Genomic DNA, 17,120 nt, shown 5'->3' on the forward strand with positions numbered 1-17,120 from the left:
ATGTTGGCGGCGCCGCTGCGCCGGGCCCGCAGGTAGCGCCGGGCCGGGCCGGGCCGAGCCGAGCCGGGCCGGGCCGGGCCGGGCTCCCCGGCGGGGCGGGGGGCGCCGCGGGCCCTGCCGGAGCGCGGCCCCCGCGCGGGGCAGCGCCTCGTCCCCGCTCCGTCCCGGCCCCCTGCGCCATCTGCCCCCTGCGGCTCTTCCCGCTCCGTCCCTGCAAACCCTCCTGCAAAGCCCTGCGCCTCCTCCCGTGTCTCCCTGCAGCCTTTCGGCACCCCGCGGCTCCCTGTATGGCATCTGTTCTGCACCCTGTGCATCCCTCCCGCTTCCCTCTGTGCAGTTCGCAGCTCTGCACCTGATCTGCACCCCTTGCAACTCCCCTGCACATTGCAGCCCCCGTCCTGCGTCATCCTCTCCTGTATCCCCTCTGTCCTCCTTGCACCCCTGCGCTTCCCCCTGCCCCTGCCGTGCCCCCCTGCACCGCTTGCTCCCTTTTCCCTCCCCTCTTACATTATCCCTGCACTGGCTCTGCCCCCTCCCCACCCTGTGCACCCTCCTCTCCTTCCTCATCCTCCCCTTGCCCTCCTGTCCCTCCTGCACCTCCTCGCACCCCTGCGCGCAGGGGGCTGCTCTCTGCTCCCCCGGCCCCTCTCCCGCCTGCGCCGCCCCGGCCGCCCCGGGCGCTGCTGCTCCCCGTGTGCCTCGAGCAGAGGCACTGGCTGCCCTGGCACCAGCTTCGTGGGAGGGGAGGGCAGAGCAGCCCCCCCGGCGCCACAGGGTGCCCGGGCTGGGCTGGGGGAACCCCGGATAGCGACGCTGCGGTGCTGCCCCCTCAGCCCCCTTGCCGGGTCCCCGTGTCCCCACGCGGGTGCTGGTGGCCGGGCTGCGCTGGGGGAGCAGGGCCCGGGGGGTGGCAGTGCTGGGGCCCTGCCTGTCACCACGTGCAGATCCCCCGCGTCCCCCGCTGCTGCAGCTGCAGGGGAGCAGCCTCTGCTGCAGCACCAGCCGCCACGGGGCACTCGCGGGGCTGCTGCACGGGGGGGACAGGCTGCGGGATGGGATCATGGCGCTGCTGCACGGGGGGGACAGGCTCCGGGATGGGATCATGGCACTGCTGCACAGGGGACAGGCTGCGGGATGGGATCCGGGTGCTGCTGCACGGGGGGACAGGCCGCGGGATGGGATCATGGCACTGCTGCACGGGGGGACGGGCTCCGGGATGGGATCCGGGCACTGCTGCACGGGGGGGACAGGCTGCGGGATGGGATCCGGGTGCTGCTGCACAGGGGACAGGCCGCGGGATGGGATCCGGGCACTACTGCACGGGGGGACAGGCTCCAGAGTGGGATCATGGCACTGCTGCACGGGGGGACAGGCCGCGGGATGGGATCATGGCACTGCTGTGGCCAAGGCTGGAGCACGCAGGGCCTGCAGCACAGAGGGTGCAGAGTCCCTGGGTGACCCTGGCCAGGGCTGTGCTGAGGTTGGGGACATTGCTGCTTCCCCCAGGGGCCACGCAGGGCAGATGAATACCCCGGTGTTTGCTGTCGCAGGTGTGTGTTTCTGAAGGCGTGCGTGGCCATGGCCACAGGGGGGAAGTCCTGCGAGCCCAGCGGCCCTCGTTACACCAACCGCCTCATTAATGAGAAGTCCCCCTATCTGCTCCAGCATGCCCACAACCCCGTGGACTGGTAAGAAAGAGTCCTGCCTTTCTCCCTGCATGAACTGAAACGTGTGGGACTGCAGAAGTGGCTTTTGCAGAAGGGGTTGAAGTGGCCTGGCCTCGTTACAGGGACTGAGACGCTCCCTGCCCACCTGTGTCCAGTGTGGGCATCAGCCCGTGGTTGCACTTGCAGCTTGGCCCTCACACCGTGCTGCGTTCCAGGCTTGCGAGCGGGGTCGATGTAGCTCAGAGCGGTGCCCTGGCTGCTCTACGTCACACAGCAGCCGGGACCCAGGCCGCCCCTAAAGCTGTGACAGCTGGAGCTTGTTTCTTGTCTCTACAGGTACCCCTGGGGTCAGGAAGCCTTTGATAAAGCAAAGAAAGAAAACAAGCTGATATTTCTGTCAGGTAACTGGGAACAAGACGTATTAAACTCTCCTGCATGTCACTGGGTAGATGATGAGATAAGCTGGGCTGCTTTGCCTGAGCCGGTGTGTAAATAGCCCCGTAGGTAAAGATGCGGGTTAGTGATTCTCCATCAGCAAGAGACGCAGGTGTCTGCGTTAATGGGCCCTGGCTGCAAATGGGCTGCACTCAGGGGCCTCTTGCCAGCAGAGTGCTTGGGTCCTGCCCTTGGAGCAAGAGCCGGATTGTTCAGGAAGCCTTGCAGGTCTCTGTGCTTGATGCAAGGCTTTTTCCTTGAGGCTCTTTTCCAGTTGGGAAAGCAACTGGTCCCCTTAGCAAGGTACTGCATGCTCTAAGAGATCTCCCCACAGGCTGTGTGTCCTGCTTCTCAGCACAGGGCCTCTCCTCACTTGCTTGAACTTGTTTGCAGTTGGCTATTCCACCTGCCACTGGTGCCACGTGATGGAGGAGGAATCCTTCAAGAACAAGGAGATCGGTGAGATCATGAGCAAGAACTTCGTGTGCATAAAAGTGGATCGTGAGGAGCGGCCAGATGTGGACAAAGTGTACATGACCTTTGTGCAGGTAGGAGGTGAGGCCAGGCTCACGTGGGCTTTGGCCACCGCTCAGGATGCGGCCCATGGCCTCGTTCCTCAGGCGAGAAGTGGTGGAGGTCTTGGGAGCTCAGTGTGTTCGGCGGTCCAGAAGAGGCCACGATCCCAGGGATGCAGCAGAACACCGGCTCCTCCACGTGTGCAGTGCATGCGCGTGCCAGAGGGCCTTTCGCGTGCTCTTGGTGCAGCTGTGCCTTCTCTTCCAGGCAACCAGCGGTGGAGGCGGGTGGCCGATGAGCGTGTGGCTGACTCCAGACCTCAAGCCCTTTGCCGGGGGGACGTACTTCCCGCCGGACGATCGCGTTTACCGCGTTGGCTTTCGGACTTTGCTGCTCCGAATCGCTGAGCAGGTACAGGGGATGGGGAAGGGGGCTGCAGACAGGGGTCGAATAAGGGGAAATCTGCAGAAAATTTGCACTAGGATTGGTAGGTGAGTGAGCTGAGAGAAAGTTATTGGAATTAGTAGCATGAGGAACAGAAAAGAGTTTTAGGTGAGTTAATGGTGGATTTGAGCTGATCTGGAAAGGGAGCCTGAGAAACAAAGGTAAAATTTGGTCTGGTGCAGTGCAGGAAGTAGAGAGACAAAGATGGCAGGATTGATCTTTCTTATTTTTCCTAGTGGAATCAGAACAAAGATGCTCTGTTAGAGAACAGTCAGAAGATCATGGAAGCACTTCAGATCCAGGCTCGGATCCGTGGCCAGGCCCAGGAGTTGCCTCCACCATCCGAAGAGGTGATGGCCTTGTGTTTCCAGCAGCTCTCCAAGTCCTATGATGAGGAGTATGGTGGCTTCTCGGAGTTCCCAAAATTTCCCACCCCAGGTCAGTGTGGACCCCGTAGCTGAACTCTGCCATGGTGCAGGCGGTGCCGCATGGTCCGGAACCCACCCTGCTGCCTCCTGCTTCGTCACTATGTTTCAGTGAATTTGAATTTCCTCTTCACGTACTGGGCCCTGCACCGAAGCACCCCGGAAGGGGCCCGGGCGCTGCAGATGGCCCTGCACACCCTCAGGATGATGGCCTGCGGGGGCATTCACGACCACATCGGGCAGGTGAGAGCAGGGCCGTGGAGGGGAGCTCCAGGAGATGCAGCATGGAGACGCATCCGCTTGGTGTCTGCAGGGGTTTCACCGCTACTCCACGGACCAGCAGTGGCACGTCCCTCACTTTGAGAAGATGCTGTATGACCAGGGACAGCTGGTGACTGCCTACACCAGGGCGTTTCAGGTACAGCCGCCGCGTTCCTGTGCAGGGAGGTGTGCTCAGCACCATGGTCCGGGCTGTGAGCGGCTTCCTCAGTTCGGGAAGCACTATGGAAACCTGTTTACCAAGATGATGCCCATGTCAGCGGGCCTAGGAGGTCCCATTCTCTTCTTTGTTGATCTAACTTCATCTGGATGTGAGAGCTGCACAAGCCTGTGGAAATCTAGCCACAGGATTCTGCGTATGAAGGAAAACAACACTGTTTTCTGTCTGATCTCTGCAAGAGCCTTGGAAACATCTCCTGCCCTCCCTCAGCTTGGTGCAAAACCAGGGTTGTTATCCAGTGCCTGTAGATCTGTCTGAGATCCCACATTTTTAAATCATTGGGTGTTCAAATGTGTTTTTCCCCTTTGTTAGCTGTTTAAATCAGAATCTTGTATGCTTTGTTGTGCCTCTTTCCCTCACCCCCAGGTCCTCTGTACTATTACTGGAGAACTGTTATTTACTATTACTTAATTACCATTGCAGTTACATGTACCCCGTGTCCCACACAGATCTCTGGTGATGAATTCTTTGCTGATGTTGCTGGGGATATTCTGCTGTACGTCTCCCGGGACCTAAGTGACCAGGTAAAGGTTTCCCTGAGCTGGGGCAAAGGGAGTCGCTTAGACCTGCGTGGGGTTCAGGGCTGTGGGCGCGTTTGCTGCCTCCTGATCCGTTCTGATGTGGGTCTGGCTGATGTCGGTGGCACTGCTGTCCCTGCACTGCAGCCAGGCTTACCGTAACGGGGAAAACGGGAGAGAAAAACCAGTGGAAATAGGGGGAAGCCAGAGAGATGCTGCAGCAGCGGCTGGTGCTCTCTCTGTTAACGGTGCTGCGTTTTCCCAGGCCGGAGGTTTCTACAGCGCAGAGGATGCCGACTCCTACCCAACCGCCGCGTCCGCAGAGAAGCGGGAAGGGGCGTTCTGTGTGTGGACGGCCGAGGAAATCCGGGCCCTCCTTCCTGACCCTGTTGAGGGGGCTGCAGAAGGGACAACCCTGGGAGATGTCTTCATGCACCACTACGGGGTGAAGGAGGACGGCAACGTGAGCCCCGAGAAGGTGAGGGGGTGCCCGGGGCTGGGTGCCGTGGAGCTGGCCTGTCCCCATCCCCGGTGGTGTGTGCAGAGCGGGGCTCTCCTTGCAGGACCCCCACGGGGAGCTGCGGGGCAAGAACGTGCTGATGTCCCGCTCGTCCCCGGAGCGGACGGCGGCGCGGTTCGGGCTGCCGCGGGGCCGGCTCGGCGCCCTGCTGCACCGGGGCCGGCAGCGGCTGGCGGCGGCGAGGGCGCAGCGGCCGCGGCCACACCTGGACACCAAGATGTTGGCGTCGTGGAACGGTGAGAGGCGGCTCCGGGCCCCGTCCCTGGGCGCGCGCAGGCCGTGGGGTGTGCGGGGGCTGGCACGGCACAGCCGGGCCCCCACGGGACCCTCATGGGGCTTTGGGGGGTGTAAGGAGCCCCCCACGTCCAGCCGAGCCAGGACAGAGCTCAGGGAGGCGACGTATGGGACGTCCCCCAGCCCAGGAGGAAGCAGCCCGGGTGCCTCCACGCCGTGACGTGTTGGAGGCTCCGGCTGTTGCCGGGGGTCTCGGGGTGTTGCTGATGGTCGAGGTGTTGCCGTGGCCTTGTTTCCCTGCTGCCGGCAGGGAGCAGCAAAGCCCTTCCGGCTCCGCGGGGCTCCGCAGGGCTCCGCAGGGCCCGGCGCAGCGCGGGGAGCTGAGCGGGGCGATGGGCGCCCAGCCGGGGCCTCGGCCCCGTGCGCACCCCTCTCGGCAGGGTGCCCCACGGCTCTGTGTCTGCCTGTCCGCGCGCCCCACAGCAGCCAGTAACTGCACCGTCCCCAGGCACTGTCCTAGCCGTAGGTGCCCAGTGTGGCTGTTTGGGGGACTGTATGAGCTGGAGTTATGCCACGTACCTAAGTCCCACAAACAGGAGGGCTCTCTTAGGCCATGATTTTGCCCACAAGCAACAACTGAGCTCTTGCTGGCCTTTCAGAGCTCTTACTTTCTCATCGTTGATAAAAAATGACTTTCTTAATGGTCTAAACAGTTAGTAAGACAGGACAGCTGCGCTCTGGCCTGCCTTTGGCCCTCCATGAGTGTCAGGGAGGATGAGCTTCATCCTAAGCATCCTTCAAAGGAAAGGTTGTGACTCTCCAGCCAGTCCCTTGCACCGCGGCCTCTTCCTGAGCCCGTCCCTGTGGCCTGTGCAGGGCTGATGATCTCGGGCTTTGCCCAGGCTGGGGCAGTCCTGGCCAAGGAGGAGTACGTGCGTCGGGCCGCGCGGGCCGCTGCCTTCCTGCAGAGACACCTCTTCGACGCCGCCAGCGGGAGGCTGCTGCGGAGCTGCTACCGGGGCGAAGACAACGCCGTGGAGCAGGGGTGAGCCGAGGCGCAGAGCATCCCCGAGCTGCTTGGGCACCCTCGAGCCGCTGCCCTGGCAGCCCCGTGGTCCCCGTGCTCCCATCCTCCAGGTCAGGCTGAGCACGAAGGGAGAGGCTGTTTGCCGTGCGCAGAGCTGCCTCCTGTGCGTGTATTTGGGGATGGATTAGTACTCTGAACAGAGCAAGGAGGAATTAAGGTCAAATCCTCTCCTTTCCCTCTCTCATCTTCTTTCCCAGCTGATAGGAGCCTTCCCTGTTCTCCCATGCTGCTTATGTCCCTGTCCAGGATCCTAGGGCTAATTGGTGTGATGACTTGCAACAACCGCTGCTTATCTTGGACTGAGCTGAGGGAAGGGCCAGGCGAGGTGGTTTCTCCTCCTCTGACTCCCAAATAGCAGAAACCAGTGTCTTTATCCACTCGTAAGGGGTTGGAAGCCACTGCCCTCCTGACTGGCACAGAGACCCTGATGGTCCTTCTGTTCGCCCTTGTAGCGCCGTGCCCATCCAAGGGTTCCTGGAGGATTACGTCTTTGTCATCCAGGCTCTCTTTGACCTGTACGAGGCCTCGCTGGACCAGAGCTGGTTGGAGTGGGCCTTGCAGCTCCAGCACACACAGGACAAGCTCTTCTGGGACCCCAAAGGCTTTGCGTATTTCTTCAGCGAGGCTGGCGATCCCTCTCTGCTCCTCCGCTTGAAGGACGGTGAGTTTGGGCGCCCATCCTTGCTCTCCAGGGCCGGGAATGGGATGTGCCCCCCAGGCAGGTTGCGGGGTGGCAGTTTAGGGAAGGGAGGGCTGATGTCTGCCTGGGGGGCCAAACCATGAGGCAGCTGGGCTGACTTGAGGGGTTGTTCCCTTCCCGCAGACCAGGACGGAGCAGAGCCCAGCGCCAACTCCGTCACCGTCATGAACCTGCTCCGAGCAGCCTGTTACTCCGGCCACATGGAGTGGGTGGAAAAAGCCGGGCAGATTTTGGCCGCCTTCTCGGAGAGGTTGCTCAAGATCCCGATAGCCCTGCCCGAGATGGCCCGTGCTAGCGCTGCCTTCCATCACACCCTCAAGCAGGTAGGGACCAGGCTGTGGGGTGCCTGGGGCTCATGTGCTTGTCTTTCCTTGTGGGCCAAACTCACCTGGGCAGGGAGCACCAAGCAGACACGTTTACCTACGCGTTTGCCCTGTAACCACATGCTCCACCACCTGAGCTCCCCGCCTCAGAGCATGTGGGAGAGCGACAAGGTGGCGTTCATCTGTCATTAAAGCCTTTGCTATATGGGGCTTATTTTCGATGCTCACAGGAGGCCAGACTAGGGGCCCTGCTTTTGGCATGTGTGTGGGTCTCTCTTCCAGCTTCCTCAGCCGGTTCCGGTTCAGGTTCATAATCTGCGTGCAGATGCCCTGCATTTCCCTGAACTGGTTTTTTTCCAAAGCCTCTGTGTTTCACCATGAGCAGTACTGAGCCTCTGCTCTGTGTAGCCCCACAGGTGGCTTTATGTCTATGCTGGAGTCTCATCCATGGATCCTGGGTGAAACACCAGAAACTGCTGGGCCCCAGAGCCCAGAGAGACTGGACGTGCTGCAGGACGGAGGCCCAGGGCTGTGTGAACATCCCCTGTGAGCAGGTGCTGCCGGGGTCTCCACCTCTGCCCTCTTCTTCCCGACAGGTTGTCATCTGTGGAGACCCACAAGGGGAAGACACCAAAGATCTGCTTCGCTGTGTCCACTCCGTCTTCTGCCCAAACAAGGTAGAGGTGCCAGCCCTCGCCCTGTCCCTCCTGCACAGCCTTTCCCTCCTGGCTGCTGTTCAGTGGTGCCAGCTAGGTTGCTTGTGTTATCCTCCTCTCTTCCAGTGCTGCTGTAGCATCCATCCTCCTCCTCCTTCCCACCCTGTCCTGCTCCCCTCCTGGGGAATATCCCGTCTCCCTGTTGTTTGTCGGCAGCTCGGCGTGGGCCGGGGCTCAGCCCCTGCACCTCTCCCTGGTGCAGAAGCAGCCATTCAGCCCGTTCTGGCGCCTGGGGTGGGAGTTGATCCGCTGCGGCTGTGTGTGTTCACACCGCGCTCTGCCTGGCCCGGTGCCCCCAGCGCTGCCCTCCCCAGGGAAAACCGTTTGTTCCAATGCGGATGTGCCGTGCCCTGCGCTGATCCCATCCGCCTGGTGTGCCGGTCACCGTCAGCCTGGAGATGTTCGTGTGTCTCTGGGAAGAAGCTGGTTCCTTGCTCCATCTGCACCGAGGGCTTGGTTACCGCGGGTCTGGCTTCTCCAAAACCCTTTTGCTCTGAGCCCGTATGTGATCAGCTGTGGCTGGTGTTGTCATGTGTGCAGTGGGGCTGCTGTCCTGCTGCGCTTGTCGCAGTCTCTGCTCAGGGATGTATCATCCAGTGCATCCCAGACCGGGCTGGGACGAGTGCGGACACCCCGGGGTTGGAGGGAGAACCCCGGCTCCGTGGGAGGCTCCGGGGGGCCGCGGTGCGGCGGGAAGGGGCCGTTTCTTCCCGCAGGGTGGGCAGGAGCAGCCGCGCTGCAGCCGGGCCGTTCCTCCAACCGGAGCGTGGTCGGGAAGGCAGCTCTGCTCCAGCTCCCCGGGCATCTCTGCCCGCACAGTGCCCCGTGCTGGGTACGAGGCCCAGCTCTGCTCCAGCTTTATTCCTCCCTCTCCCTTTGAAGGATTACAGTGAGTGACCCAGTTTGCAGGAATCGAAAGCACCGTGTTGGCAGCAGGGAGCCAAGCGCTGCTGTTAAAAGCGAACTCTGTTTCCCAGCAGCAGGTTCAGTGCTTGTTCCCCCTCCCAGGGCCAGCTCGGGCTCGGGGGACACCGCTGACAACTTCGGGGGCTCTGAGCAGAGCGGGTCGCACAGCGGTTCCTCCCTCCTGTGCGTGATCCTGGCCGTTGGGAGGTTTGCTCCCCGAGGAGACGCTCCATCCTCCCCAGGCCTTTGCCTCCCCAGAGCAGCGAGGAAGAGGAGGGCTGGGTGCTCGGCTTGTTTGTGCTTCCTCTCTGGGGGTTGGTAAAACGCTGGAAGCTGCCCGAGGAAGGCGGCGCTTGGCCAGTGATCCCAGATGAGCTGTGAGCGTGGAGGGGTGCAGCTGGGGTGGTGGAAGGCAGGTTGGGGTCCGTATCTTGCCTCGTGTTTGGCCTTTGTGTGGCTTGTTGAGGGTTTCTGCTTCCCCGGCGCTGATTTCAACTGGGACTAACCTCTGCTTTCCCCCATCGCATGTCTGGGACAGCAAGGATAGAGAAACCACCTCCTTTGCATGTGCAGTGCCAAGGCTCCTCCTCGTAGCATCTGGAAGGGTCATCCTGGAAATGCTCTTCCCTGTGCTGTGATGGGCAGCTGCAAGCAGGGACGGAGCTGGAGTCCTCCTATCCCCCCGCGTGAGTCCACGTCGCGGTTTGGACGTGCTGGGCCGAGGCAGATGACAGATCAGAAGCTGTCATGCTTGGCAGCCCGGCTGCTGCCTGGGTTTGTTTCCTGGAAGAAGAACTTTTCCCACATGTTTATGAATGCGGCAGGAAGATCTCTGCCAGAAAAGCTCTCTCCACCGAGGGAGTGCAGAGCCAGAGGAAGATATTTCTTCCTCCCAGCACACCAAATGCTGAAGGAGCTGTAGGAACTGAATTCATGCTCAAGTTTTGCAGCCCCAGGCTCATCCAGTCCACCTTCGTAGTGCTTGTTCCTGCAGCAGGAAGGTGCCTGGATTGCTGAGCTTGTCTCCAGCAGATGGGATATCAGAGGCCTGCGCCCATCGTGGTGACAGTTGCTTCTCCCTGCTGTCACGGAGGCCTGGGGTGAGAGATCTGCTCTCCTCAGTGTTATCTGGGTGTAATGGGGGCTGACAGGGAGACGGAGCTGGGTGGAACCGCAGAGCCCTGGCCTGTCTTCCTGGGACAGGCGAGGGAAGACGTTGTCTGGAAGGCGCCGCGCTGCCCCTGGCCTGGCTTCCTCCTTGTAGGGAGGGCTGAGGGCTGGAGCCCTCCTTTGGCCAGACACGCAGGTCGGGTTCTGCAGGCTGGGCCACAGGCCGAGCTGGTCCTGGCAGAGCTGGTGTCGCCCGTGTTTTATGTCTGCATTTGGCTTGTGTGGGGCACCGATTTGGATAATTTAATCCATAGGAAGATGTTCTCTGTCCTCACCTTGCAAAGGTAGTGGAGAGAAGAGAGTCAAACCCTGCTGCTCAGCACGGGGTGGGGGTGAGGATCATGGTCCGGAGCTCCCTGTCCTCTCCTGCCGAGCATCCTTCTGTGCAGAGCATGGAGAGGGAGACACTGTTGCTCCTTCTACCGCTCATCTTCATCCCTCTCCAGCTGCTCCTCATCTCTCCTCCTCCTCCCAGGAAAGAGCCCAAGGCTGAGCCACCCTGGCACCTGCTCTGGGGACGCGGCGGCTCTGGGACGCGGCGGCTCTGGGACGCGGCGGCTTTGGGACGCGGCTCCGCCAAGGCCGGTGGAGACGTCCCTGCTGTGTCTCCCGGCGGCCCCGCTCCCCCCGGTGCCGGCAGGGCGCTGGGGGCTAGGCTCGCTTGCAGGAACACAATTAATTAGGTCGTTCCAGTAATTAATTCCTTGCAAACCTCACATCGAAATTCTTGCTGTAATGAGAAGCCGAGGATTCGGCATTGAGGTCGCCAGAGCCGGCGGATGGAAATCGGCATCTGGGGGAGCCCTTTGCCGGGTGGCGCCGCCGGGAAGGGGAAGGCGGCCGCGCTCGGAGCCCTTGCGGCTCGCTGGCCCTGCGGGATGCTGGTCCGGGATGTCCGGGATGGGGTCCGGGACGCCGGCCCGGTGCTCCCGTGCCAATCTCGGGCTCTACACCCCTAACTGCGCATTTTTGTCAGCCAGTCCCGAAGTGCCCAGGAATGTGGGGAAAGCAGTGGAGAGTGCAGGGATGCGTGGAGCAGGTGGAGCGCGGGAGGGCAGCGTGACGGGACGGGGGTCTGGCCCCCGTGCAGCATCCTGGCCAGAGCGGGGCCCTTGGTGCCTTGGGAATGTGTGGTCGCCGGTGCAGAATGGGGGCAGTGGCTAAATGGGGTAAAAAAGTAGGATCTCGGTCCTGTGTCCGCCGGGAGCAGGTGCTGAGGATGGTCCCTGGTGCCACCGCGCTGGCAGGACGCCGCCAGCTTCGCCCCGCTGGAGGATGGTGCTAACGCTCGGGGGCAGCCTGCCCCTCTCCGAGCCTCGGTTTCCCCTTCCTCAGCAACCCCGTGGAGGGAGCTGCTCCGCCAGCAGCGCGGATCCAGGCTGGGCACGGGACACTTTGCCGTGACGTCCCCGTGGCACCGCCGGCAGCCTGGTTGGCCGCGGCCGGTGGTGGGAGCTGAGCGGTGCCATAAGGACCCCAGTGCTCCTGGGTGAAATCTCTGCCCCGTTAATGGTCTTTAGGGTAATTAGGAAGGATCCCATTATCTCCCCGCCGCCGCGTGCGAGCTTGCCGGCTCGCTTTATCCCGGCCCTGCAAGAGGACCTTGGGGAGCCAGCGAGAAAAATGAATAATGAATTTCAGATTGGACATGAATTGGTAATTAATCACTCCTGGAATTAATTCCAGACAAGGCCAACGAGGGAGGAGGGCAAGCAGGGGAGCAGGAGGCAGGGAGGGAAGTAGGTTGGGACGGACCCAGGGCGCGTGGCGAGCGCGTCGGTGCTCAGCGGCGCCCGTGCCGTGGGCTGTTCCCGGGGACTCGCCGCACGGAGGCAGCGGGGCCGCCCCGCGCTCACCGGCGCCTTCTCCCCGCAGGTGCTGATGCTGGATGACGGCGCCGACGCCACGTTCCTGCGCCGCCGGCTGCCCTTCCTGGCCGCGCTGCGGAGGAAGGACGGGAAGGCCACGGCCTACGTGTGCAGCGGCGTCGCCTGCTCCCTGCCCGTCACGGCGCCGCGGGAGCTGCGCGGGATGCTCGTCCCGGCCGAGCCGCACGGAGCCCCGCAGTAGAGCCCCGGCAGCGTTCCCGGCGCTTCCCGGTACGGCAGCGCTCCCGCTGCGCCCGGCGGGGGTGAGAGCAGCCTGGGATCTGCCCCGGGCTGCCCTGCTGGCATCTCCCTGGCACCGGGACGAGCCCAGCGCGTGCGGCAGCTCCGCGTGCGCGCTCGCTCCTCGCCTCCTCCCGTGGAGGAAAGAGAAAGCAAGTTAAATAGAAATACCAGCACTAATGCAGAAGTCAGATGCGAAAAGTATTAGGGTTCCTATAGCAACCCAGGTTAATGTTTTCAAAAGCACTTGAAGGACTTAAGAGTCAAGTGCTTTTGAAAACATTACCCGGTAAGACAGCCATGGTATTTTTCCATTACAGGGTACATCGTAACATACGTAAGTTAATACATGGTGTATGCAAAAAAAAACTGCTGATGGCCACAACTGATGAAAACTTGCAATGAGACCAAATCTGAGCGCTTCCAAGCAGCTGAGCACCAAGCAGTGCTGCCTCTGCCAAGGCTGGAGCTGCCTGGCACGGCCTCGGGAAGGCTCTTAGGAGTCTCATCCCAGTAAACACCGGGCATCGGATGCCCAAATCCCCTTGGAGCCGCTCCTGAGGCTGCAGTTCGGCCTTGCTCCTGCCGCGGAGGGGAGCGAGTCGGGGTGGCCGAGGCCCACGGAGGCTGTGTCCTGTTTGCCGGTGGGGATGGGGGTGGCGGGTCGTGGGTTTTTGGGCCGTTTTTGGGCTGTGGGCTGTCTGGGTGGCTGCTGCTGAGCAGGGGTGTTTGGGGTGGCGCGGGACCAGGTCTGCTCCTTTGCTCCAGGAAGTTTCCCTGGCCACAGAAGGAATCCCAGGAGGTGCTTTTTGCCTCGCAGTTAAACCCTGGTGCTTCACAGGGATGTCGGTCCCGTATCTCTGGATAGGGATGCTCAGGAGACGCAGCCCCATTCGCCTGGCTGCCTGCGACTCCGGCATGACTCCCTGCATTGAGACCTAGGGATGCCTTTCCCTAAGGATCTCCTCCATCCCTGCGGATCTCTGCCATCCCTTTCTGCAGTGACATGAGATCCCTTTGCCAAAGCCTAAACTTCTCTTTTTTTTCCTTTCTCTCTCCCATCCCTCCTCCTCCCTGTTTGCAGACCAGAGAGCTTCTCTGGCTTTTCCAGAGTCGCTCCAAGTCCGCTGGGCTCCCCTGGAACAGCAGCCGGCCCTGCGATGCCGCTAGGACACCGGGGTCCAGCCCCTTTCCAGCAGCTGCTGCCAGGATTTGGGGCGACTGGCGGGAGAGACACTTTGAAGTCGAGGAGGAATTTTGCACCTCATCTCGGAATACTTTCTGCGCTGATGGAACAGGAGGGTTTCTTTAACTTTTCTTTCCTGCTTTTGTTGTAAAAGCTGAAGTGTTTCTGGAAAAGCAGCTGAACGGCGCTGGCTCGAGCAGCCGGCTGCGTTCCCGCTCCCCTCTCCCACCTCGGCACCTTCGGGATTAACTCACCGGCCCGGCCCGAGGCCTGGCCTTTCCCGTGCACCGTCTCGCTCCTCCACGCGTCTCCGTAGGCAGCCGCCGGGCTCAAATCCGCGGTAAACAGCCTGTCAGCATTAATTGGGCTGACCCGTTAGGAAAACACCCGTTCTCCGCAGTAAACAAACAGCGGCAGCGCGGTGCTGCCGGCGGCCCCGTCCCCGCGGGAGGCGGCGCCGCGGGGGCACCGGCTCAGCTTGCCCCGCGGCGCTCCTTCCTCATTACTTTTCCTGCCAGGGCCTCGCCGGTTTCGCAGCGGATCAGCCTGATTTGCTGAAGCGGTTGTTTTCGGAGCCGGGCTTGTCGGCATGATGAAACGCGGGCCCCGGTGACGGCCGCGGCGAGGGACGGGCCGGCCGCGCGAGGAGCCGCCGCTCGCAGCGCCGGAGCCCGGTGCCGGCCGGGCGCTCGTCTGGGTCACCCGCCCAAAGCCTAAAGGGGAGGCGGCGAGGAAAGGCCGAGCAGCGTTTTGGGGCGTTGTGGGGCGTTTGGGGGCATGGCAGCGTTCGGGTTGGAATCCCTCTCCCCAGCCTATCCCTGAGTTGCACCAGCGTCATGGGGTAGTCGGGATGGCCAGGAGGGGAACGGGGTCGGCGTCCTGACCCGCGTTGGTGCTTTAGCTGAGATCTCCTTCCCGTCTCATGTGGGATCCTGTGGATTCGCTGTGGGGAGGCTCGCGGGCCGGCACAGGTCAGCAGCGCGGCCCTCACCGCTTATTGAGGCTTATGCAATGGCTGCCTGGCCATTACGCAGCTATTAATCCGCCTTTAATGTGGTCTGGGTATTTGCTGAGCACGGTAACTATTGCATTAAATCTAAATTAAATGTGTGTTTTGGAGGAGCGCCTGCTTGCAGAGGGCAGTGCCGGCAGGGAGGGGGTTTTGGGACGTGCGAAGGGACTGGGTGCCAACAGGTCCCCAATGGGTCCCCAATGGTCCCTTTGCCCCGGGCTGCTCCCTGCCTGCTGGTGGCACCGGGGCTGGAGGTGTCACCGCCGCCTCCGTGCGCGGCTGCCTTCATAACACAGCGAGATGCCGCGAGCAAAGTGCCGCCTGGTCCCCCCGGGCGTCGCTGCTGTTAATGAAAAGCCCGAAGGCTGCACGTTTTGGGTCAGCTTTTATATAAACTGGCGTGCGTGGCCAGACCCGCTCCCCTCCGCGCTGCCTCCTGGAAGCGGCGGCCGCAGGGCGCTCGGTGCCCGCTCGTGACCAGACCTCGCTGCAACGGCCACCAAAGGCCTGCGGAGACCAGGAGGCAGGGAAAGGCTGGAAATGCTGGTGATCCCGGTCCCTGGAGCCCACCCGGAGCGAGGAGCCGCAGGCAGCGGTGCCTGGGCTGCGGGACGTGGCTCCACACCAGCCTTTCCTGCGTTTTGCAGAGCAGAAGCTGCTGTGAAAGGCAGGAGCCGCTGGCGTGGAAGACGAGTGAGCCAAGGTCTTCCAGCCCGGAGAAGTCTGCGGATGCTCCTGCTTTTGCCTGGATCCGGATCCAAGCTGCCTGGGCCATCCGCAAGGAGCAGGCACCAGCCGGAGCACCCTGCGCCGGGCCGCTCGCTGCTGCGCCCCGGGGTGTCCCGGCGTACCGGGGTGTCCCAGCGTACCAGGTGCTGAGCGCGACTCGGCGGCTCCGGCCGCTCCGACTCCTCCGGCAGCGGAGGGCAGCGCGCGGCGGCCTCTTTTTTCATAGCTGACAGCCCATGAATATTTATGGCCGCGTATTAAAAATGTCCCCCGCATCCCAAATTAGTCACGGGGCCCGGGATAGCTCCGGGACGCCTCGTGCGGTGGCATTGATGTCACCCTCGCTTGCCTGGCGCCTGATGCAGCGGCGGTCCCGGGTACCGCGGGGCGCTGGAGCCGGCTCTGCCCCCGGGCAGCTCATCCGCCTGTCGTCGGCAGCGCTGGTGGCATTTTGGGGGAGAAATGAGAGATTTCCGCCCTTGGGTGGTCCTGGACAGGCTTGCTCAGCTTTGAGGTCGAGTTGGATCCTGGCTGGCCCCTAATGTGAGTTTTGGCCACAGCCCGGCCCTGCTCCCATGGGCATCGCTGGCTCCTGTGGTCTCTCCTGCACCCCACTGTGCTCCTGCATGCAACGAGCTTGTCTGAGCTCAGCACGAGGCCAGGAGCGGCGCCGTGAGCCGCTCCGCTGGGCCCGAGAGCCGAGCGTGCCCGGGAGCTGTCCGGGATCGCCCTGTCGCTCCGTCGTTTCTTATCGCTCCGTCCGTCTGCCCTAGCCCCCGTCCAGCTCTGCATCCCGCCACGTCCCGCATGCCCCCGTGTCCCGCGTGCCACCAGCCCGGCGCTGGCAGTGCTCAGGTCACTGCATTCCTGCTGGTTCAGCAGGCTCCAGCATGGATCGTCAGCCCAGTAATTAGCCTCCGGCAGCAAACACCGTGCCTGGAAGCGCTGCCATTATTAGCATTATTATTATTATCAATAATAAGCCCATTCGCAGCACTGGCGTCTCCCGCACGGCCGAGAGCAGAGCTCCGGGATCCCCGTGGGCACCCGCTGCGTTCGTTCCTCAGGCCCCCGGCCTGGGATCGTCGGGATGCGGGGGGACACGGACGCCTGCGTCCCCCGTCTCCCACAGCGGCTCCGCGCGCTGTGCTGCTGAGGGAGCAGATTTAGAAACAGGATTAAGGGATTCTGGTCACGAGCCTTGGCAAAGTTGTAATGTAAATTTAATTTAAATTCCCGTGTTTTCTTGCCTCCTGGATAGCTGTTTTCTTCACTAAATGGCATGTTTTTCAGCTGTTGGCAAACGAGGCGCTCTCCGCGCGCGGCGCCGGGCGCGCGGGCGGCCCACGAGCCCGTCCGTGCTGGGCTCTCCGCTCCCCCGGCGGGCTCCGCAGGGCTCGCGGACGGCTCCTTCCCGCAGGAGGGTTCCCTTCCCGCGCGGCGGCTCCGTCCGGGCTCCCCGGGAGGCTCCGGGCTGCCGCTCCTGCCCCGCGCGGCTCTATCCTGGCCCAGCAGAGCCTTTTCTTGGGGCCGCAGATGCGCAAGGCTGAGGCAGAGCTTTGGGGTGCGGGGATGGTGCTGGCAGCCCCCAGATATGCAAAGAATCCATTAAAACAGGATTCAGTTAAAATAAAATACACACGGGTGCCCCCTGCGCCTCCCCTTCTTGCAGTGCTGGGGGCCTTTGGCCCGAGGAGGAGGAGGAGGAGGAGGACGCGGGGGCGACAGCGCTCTCTGCGTTTACCGTTTCTCCCTTTATTCTCCCCAGGGTGCGTGCTGGAAAGATTAGATACCTCCCTGCGCCCCCCGCATCATTTGTTGCTGTTTATCTATAATTTAGGGTGGTTTTCAGTTCTATTATAATTGAGTTCCATGTGTCACAGCATGGCTCAAACAGAAAATATAAATATTTAACAACCTCTACT

The 17,120-nt window shown here is 62.1% G+C and overlaps 1 protein-coding gene across 1 annotated transcript; it reads left to right on the top strand.

The window, feature by feature from the left end:
* SPATA20 (spermatogenesis associated 20) lies at positions 1–12,231 on the top strand. Its single transcript, XM_088538140.1, has 16 exons — positions 1–32; positions 1,551–1,688; positions 2,004–2,068; positions 2,496–2,650; positions 2,886–3,029; positions 3,299–3,500; positions 3,600–3,730; positions 3,801–3,905; positions 4,436–4,510; positions 4,770–4,982; positions 5,068–5,260; positions 6,135–6,303; positions 6,798–7,006; positions 7,169–7,368; positions 7,965–8,045; positions 12,036–12,231. Exons 1-16 carry the CDS (start codon positions 1–3, stop codon positions 12,228–12,230), a joined length of 2,307 nt encoding a protein of 768 aa, XP_088394266.1. The 3' UTR covers position 12,231.
* Positions 12,232–17,120: the final 4,889 nt, after the last annotated feature.

The sequence above is a fragment of the Tinamus guttatus genome, unplaced genomic scaffold (genome assembly GCF_059628265.1).
Source record: "Tinamus guttatus ecotype Peru unplaced genomic scaffold, ASM5962826v1 Tinamus_guttatus_pri_ptg000045l, whole genome shotgun sequence".
Classification (NCBI taxonomy): Eukaryota; Metazoa; Chordata; class Aves; order Tinamiformes; family Tinamidae; genus Tinamus; species Tinamus guttatus.